Source organism: Anomaloglossus baeobatrachus, chromosome 2, assembly GCF_048569485.1.
Source record: "Anomaloglossus baeobatrachus isolate aAnoBae1 chromosome 2, aAnoBae1.hap1, whole genome shotgun sequence".
NCBI classification, from domain to species: domain Eukaryota; kingdom Metazoa; phylum Chordata; class Amphibia; order Anura; family Aromobatidae; genus Anomaloglossus; species Anomaloglossus baeobatrachus.
In genome coordinates, this window is record NC_134354.1 from 624347029 (window position 1) to 624359375 (window position 12347).

Below are 12347 nucleotides of genomic sequence, written 5' to 3' on the forward strand. Positions count from 1 at the left end.
TTCTAATTTAATCGTCTAGTATTTAAATATCAAGCCTCTTTTTTATATAAGAATGGAGCATAATAAAACTCCAACAGGTTTAATTTCTGACAAAACATTCTGCAAGCTGCATTGTGTAGCATATTATTATGAAGGGGAAGGTGAAAATATGCTTATTTTTTCCAACTCTTTTCCGTAACCATGTTTCTATCCTATAATGATGTCTCACACATGGTAGCAAATGACAATTGTTTAATTTATGCTCACTGAGTAGGATTTAAAGGGCTAGTCCCATCTCCATATCCTATCCCAATATGTAGTAGGTGTAGTAATAATAATAATAATAATAATAGCAAATTAGAAATGTAGTATAGTTCTACTGATTGACTATGTCGCCTTCCTAATGTTCAAGGTATTGCAGGACCTTAGGAATCCATGGTTACGACCATGCATATAGTCAGTTATTTAGTTGCTGGTGGTCATAACCATGGATACCTAAGGTCCTGCAATGCCCTGCACGTGAGGTAAGCAACATAGTGATTCAGGAGAACTACACCACATTTCTAATTTGAAGTAAGACTGCAGTGCTAACCACTGAGCCACTGTGCCGCCCTACGGTAGTTTTGATAGCATAAGTATTTTATCAGCAGTACATTATTAATAAAGGACTAGTAAACCTGATGAAACACTAATATTATTAAAACTCCAGTAAACAGCCCAGTAAGTGATACATGTCTGGTCTCTGCCTCCAGTTCATGATACTCTGAAATGGGCTAGCAAAAAAATTGAGACAGGTTCTCTTAGGCTTCTGCCACACTCACGTGAAATTCACGCACGTGCCGAGAGACACGTATTTTCCCTGCATGTTGCGTGCAGGTAAGTACGTGTCTCTGGTACGTGCGGGACACGTGTGTTCTACGTGTGCTATCCGCGATAGCACACGTAGAACCGGTAATTATTATACTCACCTGGTCCTTCCTGATGTCCGCGCTGCTGTCCGTGGTGCTGATCCTCGGTCTCCAGCCCTCCCGTCTCCCCGCTGCTGCTGCTGCCAGGCAGTGAAGTGAATATTCAATGAGAATAATGAGCGGCGGTCGGCAGCAAGAGGCAGCAGCGGCAGAGACAGAAGGGCTGGAGAAGGTGAGTTAATGTTTTTTTATTTTTCACTGACATGTGTGGTTTCTCCGGTGCGTGTCACACGGGACCGCATCCACACTACACCCGTGTGGTACGGGTGCGGGCCGTGTGACACCCGTGCTGCGGGAGAAAACACTGACATGTCAGCGCTTTCAAAAAAGCACACACGTACAAACGCACACGGACACACGTTCCGTGTGGTTTTACGTGTGTGTGCCTGCTACAATAGGGTAGCATTGGTTAAAGTGTCTCCGTGCCGCCGGTACGTGTAAAAAATGACAAACACGTGCCGGCAGCACGGATGTGTGGCGCTAGCCTAACACTGTAAAAGGCAAAAGCAAGCCGTGATTTAGACTTTATGTATTGTGTCACTATTGTGATGAAAGGTTTGTGACTTCCTTTCTAGATACTAATGTCACCAACTATACAGAGTCTAACTAGGCTGACATACAGAGTTCAAACAATGCCGCTATATAGTACTCAATTGTAGAGTGAAAGAGCATCTAAATAATCTCAAACAGAACTTCACACAGTGCCCACATATAACATCTATACCGTGTAATTCTTTAATGTCTGAAAATATTGGTTTTACTCTAAAACAATGTGGCATTTCAGAGAAGAACATGTTCGACAGGGGCAAGTGAAAAGGTGACCGAGATGACAGGTCTGTGTATAGGGAGAGGCCTGTTAGTCAAGCAAAGCCGGGCGGGGAGAAGCCGGAGGGACATAACTGAGTGACTAATCATCTTAATCACCTTGTTCAAAAACTCCAAGTAGAAGAAACAAGTGTCTCTCACCAATGGTGTAACTTCTTATTATAAATTGTCCATTACATCATGCCAAGTATAAGGGGGGGTGGGGGAAGGGTGGAAACGTAGTGGGTCTCAGACGAAGAATATTTAATATTTAATTGACGCTTCTTCCTTCCCAAAAGCCATTCGTTTTGGGGGTTTTCTTCTTACAGCATTCATTGTGTGGCACAAATGTCATGGTAACATGTAACATGGCTCTCCATGTTAGTATAATTATTGTGATGGCTAACATGTATAATTTTTTTAAGGACGTGGTGAAGAAAAAGTCAAAATATTGTACAAAAAAGCATATTGATTTGAGTCATCTTGTCCTGAGAGCCAGGCAGGAGCCTGGTTTTATTTTTCTGTTGATGGAGCCACAGGAGGGCTTGATTTTTGTATGGCAAGCTAATATTTTTATTGACACATTTTTGGGACAAATATGATGTTTTGATCATATTTTTAGGCCAAGAAAATATAACTTTATTGCACTATATAAACACTATGACATTCTCCATCTCTCCAGTAGAACAAAGTTGGCAACCATGGCGGCCTTAAGCAAGCCCCCATTCTCTCATGACAACCCATCAGCCAAAGGTTATTGCATATTGGGAGACCCGATGAGAGTTGGTGAACGTGTAAACTGGTGATTGCTATGCCGCTGTCAGTGATTGGCAGTGACATTTAAATGGTTAAAGGGAATCTGTCAGCAGGATTTTGCTTTATAAGCTGAAGACAGCATGCTGCAGGGGTTAACACAGAGAATTCAGGGCTGACTGTTTTGACAAGGTCTGATCTGTTATTTATTTTCTATGTTTGTTTAACCAGCAGGATTTCTCATTGCTCGAATAACAATGCCAGGTTCACGGCAGTCCGGCACACTCCCTCCTCTGATTGGCACGTCACTATCAATGCACAATCCCTATAGAGAGCCTGGTGTGCGCGGGGGCAGCTTTCTCAGCTCTGCTACGTGGCTAAGGCTATGTGTGCACGTAGCGTAATTACATGCAGTTACGCTGGGCTGCTGCCCGAAGCGCGCGTTCTAAGAAGTGACATGTCACTTCTTCCGTGCGCTTTGCCGGCAGCTCCTGCTCTGTCTATGGCAGGAGCTGCAGGCAGAGCGCATGGAATCGGCTTTTTTTTCTCTACGGACATTTTCTGCAGCGATTTCAAGCGCACGTGTGCTCTTCAGATCGCTGCAGATATTTCTGCAGGGCTAGTACGCAACATGCGCACATAGCCTAAATCTAAAAATTCTGATTGTGTTAGAACAGCTCCACCCAGTAATCTAAGTGATACATTATTGGATTCAGGATCTCTCTGCCTACATTATGCTGCTCTCAGATGAGGTAGGAAAAACCTGCTGACAGATTAATAGCATTTTTTGACATGACAGGTTCCCTTCAACCCCTTTTCGAAATCCTCCAACGTGAGTCAGAAGTGGGTGTATGGAGTTGGCTCACAGGATGAGCTCATCCCATGCCCAGCAGGTAAAGCCTGTTACAGCCAGGACCTACCACTAACAATCGAGGATGGAGCAGCCCATGCCCAAGATTGTTAACCTGTTAAACCCTGCTGACAAACTCTGACAGCAGGATTTAACACACGCCGACATGGTTTGAACCATTTTAATTGCCAATCTTCACACCTGTGATCGCCGATGGGTTGCTATGACAGCAAAAAAATGGCAGATTTCTGGGGAGGGGTGGGTTAGAATTTTTCTCCACTTGGAATTTCTTTCCCTTTTTACAGTACGCTATGTGGTAAAACAAATGGTGTCATTTAAAAAAACAAAAAACAAAAAAAAAAAAAAAGATTTCATATGTGTATATAGACAGAAAAATAAAAAAGAAGGGGAGAAAAAATGAAAACACAAAAATTAAATTTGGCTAGTTCACTAAAGGGTTAAGAAAGTGCACAAGTACAAATGTAAAGAAGATATTAAGAAACACATGCAAACCATTTTCTGATACTTGGACTGCGACTGTATCCGTTGCTGCTGCTGTCGCGCTTCTGATTCAGATACATGTCCTCCTAAAAAACACATAGCATAAAAAAGCCAACAAAATTACAGTTTTGCTCTTTGCAATCACAAGCAGTCAAACTTCTCACTAGACTCATCCCTAACAATTTAGCTACACTTCTATTTAATGAGAGGGAAATTGCTAGAAAAAGCTTTCTGCAGGAGAACCTGTAGATTGCAGTTCTGAGTTATAATGATTTTTTTTAAGATCGGTACAGGATAAATGTTGTATTGTATTTACAAAGTCATTTACCTAGAAATAAAAATTAAACAATATTTCTTAACAATCAGTAAGAACACAATGTTAATAGGACACCAGAACAAAAAATTCCATATCTTTTTGGCAATGTATGATGTTTTTACTGTTTAGAAGAGCTATGAAGTTGGAGTCGGTGTCCATTTTCTTGGAGTCGGTATAAAATGGACTGACTCCGAAAATATATAATTAATTGGGTACAGCGGTTCAATGCAGCATGTGATTAATATTTTTTCATAGGAATTTGAGAAAGTTATGAAATGTCCAATAAATTTCTGTTCTATTCCTGATCAAAGAGTCTAGGCTTTTAGTTGAGATTAATCTGTGCTGCACTCCAGCTACATGCAGGGTCGGCGTCAGCACCCGGCACACATGGGTAAATGCCGAGGCCCCTGGACAGCTGGGGGGGACCACTCGCTGTCTTCAGTCCTGCGGGCCCCGGGCGCACTATGAGTTCCGGCGACTGCAGTGCTTGGGCTGGCAGGCGCACTATTCTGGACCCTTTATATAACACCACCATCTCTGCAGCTCTTGAATCGTCCGTCCCCGTCACGCATACCAAAACCTGCACAATCAACAGGCAACCCTGGCACACGAGCCAGACTAAAGAATTGAGATGGGCTTCCAGAATTGCTGAGCACAGATGGAAGAGGTCTCATTCCACTGAGCACTTCGTCACATACAAACACTCCCTCACCACTTTCAAGTCTGCACTCAATGCTGCAAAACAAACCTACTTCTCATCCCTCATATGATCTCTATCTCACAACCCTAAACAGCTATTCAACACTTTCAACTCTCTCCTCCGTCCCCCAGCACCACCTCCCACTCCTTTCATCTCAGCTGAAGACTTTGACAACATCAGAGTAAGCTTTGGCCTACAATCACGACAGCCTCTTCTCACAATTACTCAGCCTTCTTCCTCCAAATCCAGCTTCTCCACCATGACAGAAGATAATCTTTCCACTGTACTCTCAAGATCACATCTCACCACCTGTCCGCTTGACCCACTCCCATCCCACCTCATCCCCAATCTCAAGACAGTCTTCATCCCAGCCCTAACCCATCATTTCAACCTATCACTAACAACTGGTGTATTCCCTTCATGCTTTAAACATGCCACCATCACACCCATCCTCAAAAAGCCCTCCCTTGACCCCTCCTCCTGTGTCAAACTATCGTCTCATATCACTTCTCCCCTATGCCTCAAAACTACTGGAACAGCATGTACATCTTGAACTGTCCTCACACCTCTCCTTCTGCTCCCTCTTTGACTGGTTACAGTCTGGCTCTCGACCGCATCATTCCACTGAAACTGCCCTAACTAAAGTCACCAATGACCTACTAATCGTTAAAGCCAAGCGACACTACTCTGTCCTCCTCCTCCTGGAGCTGTCCTCTACCTTTGACACAGTAGACCATTCCCTTCTACTACAAATTCTCTTGTCTCTGGGCATCACAGACTTGGCTCTATCTTGGATCTCCTCATATCTAACCGACTGAACTTTCAGCATCTCCCACCATTTCCTCATCTCGCCCCCTATCTGTCAGTGTGCCCCAAGGATCAGTTTTAGGACCCCTGCTGTTCCCCATCTACACCTTCGGCCTGGGACAGCTCATAGAGTCCCACGCCTTTTGGTATCACCTCTATGCTGATGATAGACAGATCTACATCTCAGGACCTGACATCACCTCCTTACTAACCAGAATTCCACAGTGTCTGTCTGCTATATCATCCTTTTTCTCTACTCAATTTCTAAAACTGAATATGGACAAAACAGAATTCATTATCTTTCCTCCTCCTCACTCAACGCCCCCAACTGACCTAGCCATCAATGTCAATGGCTGCTCTCTTTCCCAGCCCCACGTGCCTGCTACCTTGGAGTAACTCTAGACTCTGATCTCTCTTTCAAGCCACACATCCAACCCCTCTTCACCTCCTGCCGCCTCCAACTCAAAAATATTTCCAGGATTTGTACATTCCTTTCCCAAGAAGCTGCAAAAACCCGACAGTCCCTGACAGACGTTCTGTCGCTTATCTATGTTATGTAAATAAAAGCTTAGAACCTGACTTTAAATTCATCCATTCGTTTCATAAATTACTCTTTTGAAAGCTGAAACCCTCCCAAATTTGGTTTAGGTTATAAAAATAAAGTTGCTACAAAGCTGAAATATTGATCATTTAATGAACACAGAAAAGGTCAGATTTTGGCTAGACAAAAGTTTTGTCGCTCACAGAAAGTAATGTGAAATTCAAACAAATAATTAACTTCTAATACAAAGATATGTTGCATAACATTGGTGAATGAAGTTGTAGTTCTATTAGAGCCATATTTAATATTTTGTGTGACTTCCATGAGCATGAAGGACTGTATCCATGCAGTTCAACAATGATTCATACAATTTATTGATGAAGTCATCAGGAATAGCAAATAATGCAGTCTTACATGCTTCCCAGAGTTCATCTAGATTCTTTGGTTTTGTCTTCCAAGCTTCCTCTTTCATCTTATCCCAAACATGCTCAATAATGTTCATGTCTGATGACTGGGCTGGCCTGTTCTTGAGCACCTTGATCTTCTTTACCAGGAGGAACTTTGTTGTAGAGATGGATGTATGAGATGGAGCACCATCCTGCTGCAGAATTTGACTCCTTTTAGGATTGGGAATGTAAGCGGTAGCTAATACTTCTTGATATTTTTGGCTATTGATATTGCCTTTCACCTTGCAAATGTTTTGCACACTTCCATACAGAATGTAACCCCAGACCATGATCTTTCCACCACCAAACTGAACTGTTTTCTGGATCCATACGGGCTCCAGTAGGTCTCCTATAGTATTTGCGGCAGCTGTGGTGTAATTCAACTTAAGATTCAAAAGAGAAATCCACCTTCTGCCACTTTTCCAGCATCCATCTGTTTAGCAGGCTGTGGGACTTGGTAAATGCCACAGGGGTTTTTAATTGCCTTTTGTTTAGTGCTGGCTTCTGGGCACTGATTCAACCATGGAGGCCATTTCGAGACAGAATCCTACAAACTGCTCTAGTTGACACAGGGACTTGAGGCGACCAGGTCTTTTGGAGCTCTGCTGCAGTGGAAGAGGGGCTGACTTTGGATTTTCTAACCAACAAACGTTCCTCCTGAGCAGTTGTCTTGCAGGGTCTGCCGGACCTGGGCTTGTCAAAAACATCTCCAGTCTCTTCAAATCTTTTTTTTAATTCTTTGTACTTGATGCTGAGACACATTAAAGGTGCCAGCCACCTCTGCAGTGGATCTGGTCTTCAGCCTCTTGATAATCAAGGCTTTGGTCGCAGGGTGGATTTTTGGCATGTTGTCAGAGGTCAAGTTGCAGTTTAAGTTAAGGTCTGGGGTGCTGGGTTTCTTTTTGTACACACCCACTAATTAACCGATCATTTAGTGAGCACATTTGAGGATGTAAACTAGGATGGGTGCATTGTATGACAAGGCGACAAAACTTTTGTCTTGCCAAAATCTGACCTGTGTTCATTAAATGATCAATATTTAAGCTTTGCAGCAATTTTATTTTCATAACCTAAACCAAATTTGGGAGGGTTTCAGCTTTCAAAAGAGTAATTTATTAAACCAATGGATGAATTTAAAGTCAGGTTATAAGCTTTTATTTACATAACATGGATAAGCGACAGAACTTCTGCCAGGGACTGTATGATAAAACTTATGGTTTCATTTAAAAGCAGAACTCGTCCTGCAAAAAAATAAGCCCTTATATGGCAAGATTGACAGAAAAATAAAAAAGTTACGTCTCTCAGCAGAAGGGGAGCAAAGCAAATAAAAAAAAAAACCCAGAAAAACAGAAAATTGCCCAGGGGTGAGGGGGTTAAGATATTTACAATATAACATGTATGATGGGTCTTTATTGTATCAGCTGGTTTATTCCCTAAATAGAAGCCAGTTTGTGTTTGAAATTTGCATTGTGAGTTCTGACTTAATACATCTATAAAAACAGAAACTACCTAAAATCCCATTTTCTAGCTTTAAAGGTCATATTACAAAGTTACATTTCATTTCTGCACTATGAATGATTTGATTTCCATTTAATTCTTTTACAGCTTAAGACAACCTTTAACTTTTTATTTACTAACCTAGTCTGCTCGGAGCAAGATCTATACGTCCATGGCTTTGAGATTGCTTGTAGTGATCATATTCCTCTTGCTCTTCTCTTGCCACTTGAAGACAGTAACAAAATTTGCCTGCATTGTTAATTTGTTTTCTTAAAACCCAGCTACAATGACAAATGTCACTGTGAAGTCATTACAAAAGTAACACAGTTTGTATATAACACAGATGCTCTAGGTAATTGTATGTCTATTTCAAAAGCATAGGCTGAGTCAAGATTACTATGCAAACGCTTGATTTCAATTATTTTCTTTTAATTTTCCATCTGCTTCCTAAAAGAACTGCAGTATACTGCCTATATTATGAGCTGCATATGCACCCTTGCCCTTCCTACTTGTTAATGTACATTCTAATTAGTAAGGTTAAGGTTAGAATTTAGATCCGAAAAAAGTACAGAAACAAAACTCATATTTCACATAGCATGTTATTTGTATTGCTCTGTGACCTTGTATTTTGCAAAACTTGTTGGTTATCAAAATAAATTGTAAATTAGCCCGATCCATCAAACATCCTTAGATACAAAAATCCACCTTTGTATTGAATGTTTTGAAGAATATAATTACAGGGAACCTGTCAGGTCCAATATGCACCCAGAACCACAAGCAGTTCTGGGTGCATATTGCTAATCCCTGACTAACTGTCCCTGTATACACTAGCATAGATGAAGAGATCTTCAGAAAAAGCATTTCTAAAGATCTTTTATCGTATGCTAATGAGCGAGGGAACCAGTCCCAAGGGCGTTGCTTTCCTTGCTAGTCGGCTCCATTAGCATGTTAGTACGTCCCTGTGGGTGTGCTAACATACTAATGATGCGGAGTGTCAGAGGATGATCTTACTCACCTCTCCACCACCATCGCTGCCCGACATTGGATTTCAGTTCAGTGCGCATGAACTCGGAGTTTGGTTCATGCGCACTATGAAGCCGGGTTTACGCATCCTGGCTTCAAACTGAAGTAGTGCGCAAAACCAAAACTCCGGGGTCATGCACACTGAGCCGAAATCCAGTGTCGGGCGGCAATGGCAGCAGGGAGGTGAGTAAGATCAGGCAGGGATTAGCAATATGCACCCAGAACTGCTTGTGGTTCTGAGTGCATACTGGACCTGACAGGTTCCCTTTAAACATCGCTGATACTATGGCACTGATATTGGCTGCTTTTATTTGGTGGGGAATGCGGGCAGTGCTAATTATACTGTGCAGAATATCTTAACCTTCTTCATCAGGGATAGAAGATCAATGGCAGCCACAGTGTTAGTAACAAGTGTCCCTATTATTATACCCACTGGGCCTTGATCATAACCTTTGACCTTCCAATCTTATAATATTATCTTATAATATTATAATATTATAATATAATACTATACTGATGTTTGATGCACAGAGCCAGTGTGAGCAATTCAAAAGGTCAAAAGTCACAGCAAAATAAAAAGTCAAACTTCACAAAGGCTTCTGCACCTAGGGAGCCACAAGAAATATTATATAGTAGTAGACTTATTGGTTATTCTATAACAGTACCCAGTTGTGTAACTTATGGGATGTAAATTAGTAAAACATAGAGGATAAGTGGAGGGAAATATACCTGCATTATAAGATTACATAGCTTATTTGCTGCCTGGAGACGAATAGGAATTCTTAGGCTATGTTCACACAAGGTGTTTTTGCTCAGGTTTTTCTGCAGTAAAACCTCAGGTTTTGCCAGGTAATAACCTGCGATTTTGCCTCGTTTTATTTGCCGCAGTTTTGCACTTCCTCATTGATTTGTATGGGTAAAAAAACGCAGTAAAACTGCGGCACAACCGTGGTAAAAACGCTGAAAGAATTGACATGCTCATTCCTTCAAAAATGCATCATAAACCAAGGAGGTTGACAAAACAGTCAGGAAAAAACGCAGGGGTGTGTGTGTGTGTGTCTATATGTGTGTATGTGTGTGTGTATGTGTGTGTATGAGATTTCAGGAATGACCCGTGTGAACATAGCCTTAAAATAAATTCTGTAGGAGACAAAGTGGCAGAAATGATGTATTATCCTAGTGGAGCAGGAAAAAAGAAGTTCGGAAAAACTCACTTCTGGGAGTTGTGAGAGTCACAACTACCATAGGAGCATAAAGTCAAACCACGTAGGCTGCCACGTACCCAGTAGATGCAAGCTAATAGCAGAAGGGAAGAAAGGTTTCATTGCGCTGCCGTGGAGATAAACAGGACAAGAATCCAAGGGTTAATCTTTGTGATTTTTATTATCCTACGCGTTTCAGAGTCCAAATAAATTCCTTGATCAGGAATCAAAAACCACCGATGTACATCGAGATACAGTGCACAGGAAATCCTTATATACAATGCATCCTACAGAGTCTGTCTCCCGGCCACTTCTGCCTTTTTTTCAGACCCTGTATCTTGTATATAAGGATCTCCTGTGCACTGTATCTTGATGTACATCGGTGGTTTTTGATTTCTGATGAAGGAGTTTGTTTGGATTGTGAAACGCGTAGAATAAAAATCATGAAGATTAACACTAGGATTCATGTCCTGTTTATCTCCACGGCAGCGGAAACAACCCCTTCCTCCCTGCTGCTATTAACTAACATAGCTTTAAACGGAATTTGTCACCAGGTTTATGCTGTGCCAGCTGAGCAGCATAAAATTAGGGAAGAATTCTGAATGGTAGCACTGGCACGTGTATTGGGCTTATTGCTGAAATGTAATCTGCTGCAGATCTGCAAGTCCTCTCAATGATGAGTACGACGTCTGTTCAGGACTGTAGACACAGGGTGACTGTCACAAACAGACTAGAGGCTAGCTCCCCACTCAGCAGGGTCCCAAGAACTCCAAAACCCTTTAACCCCTGTACAGGGATCTGGAATTACTACAAGGTCCAGAAGGTTAATGTCTTATTGAAGGCTGCAACCCAGAGATGAATAGTCTTCAGGCAGGGTCATAACTAGGAGGTATAAAAAGGGGCAAAACTGCAGGCAAAAGCTTAGTAAGGAAATCAGGCTAAGGTCAAACCGGAGATGACAGCAAGGTACAAAAACGGCAGGCAGGCGAATTGACAGTAAACAGGCAGATGTCAAAAACACAGGGAACTAAAGTACAAGGGCAAGGTGTGAACCAGAGATGCAGCAGTAATAATACTAAAGCTATATCTGGCAAGGGTCAGCAGACCACTGCAAGTATAAAAAGGGTGTGGTGCTTTACAATTGGCTGGAGCTGGAAGTTGATAACTTCAGTGGAAGGCACACACCAGCACAGTCATGTACTGCAAGTCCCAGGCATACCAAGTGTGTTGGATGGATGGAGACTGTTCCCACCAGAACTAGTGATGCTGACTCCTCCCCTATCTCAGGCACTACCTACAGTGGCAATATCGTGGTGCCTGGTGACTGGGGCAAAAGTTGCAGTAGCAGACTCGGGTAGAGATGTGACAATGAGCTCCTGCTATATAGTCCAGTGTCAACAGTCCCCTCTCATCGACCATTTCCTGCCTTTCTACACAGTGTAGGCTTATTTCTACACAGTATAGGCTGAAAGATGTCAATCAATGGCACAGGTGGGGTTAGATGAAGCTCATCATTGAAAAGACTAGCAGAGCTGCAGCAGATAAAACAGTGATTTTATGAAAACTAAAGCAAGAACTCCAGTAAGTGACCGACCACTAGATTCAGGCATCTGTTCAATTGATAATTTGCTCCCAGATTGGGATACAATGCCTCTCCTTAGGCGGGCGTCACACGATACAATCTATCATGCGATCGCACGTGCCATCATACCCGCCCCCGTCGTTTGTGCTTCACGGGCAAATCGCTGCCCGTGTCGCACAAAGTCGTTAAACCCCATCACACGTACTTACCTGCTGAGCGACATTGCTGTGGGCGGCGAACAACAACTTCCTGAAGGGGGTGGGATGTTCGGCGTCACAGCGACGTCACACAGCCGCCAGCCAATAGAAGCGGAGGGGCGGAGATGAGCGGGACGTAAAATCCCGCCCACCTCTTTCCCTCAGCATTGCCGGCGGCCGC

At 42.6% G+C, this 12347-nt stretch overlaps 1 protein-coding gene across 2 annotated transcripts in view; it reads right to left on the reverse strand.

Moving 5' to 3' along the window:
* EPSTI1 (epithelial stromal interaction 1) overlaps positions 1 to 12347 on the reverse strand; it is a 209413-nt gene that overhangs the window by 182336 nt on the left and 14730 nt on the right. For both annotated transcript variants that reach the window (XM_075334383.1, XM_075334382.1), the window contains exons 3-4: positions 8304 to 8387; positions 3868 to 3941 (exon numbers count right to left, since the gene is read on the reverse strand). In XM_075334383.1, the coding sequence (XP_075190498.1) occupies positions 3868 to 3941; positions 8304 to 8387 (158 nt within the window). The remainder of the gene's footprint in view (positions 1 to 3867; positions 3942 to 8303; positions 8388 to 12347) is intronic.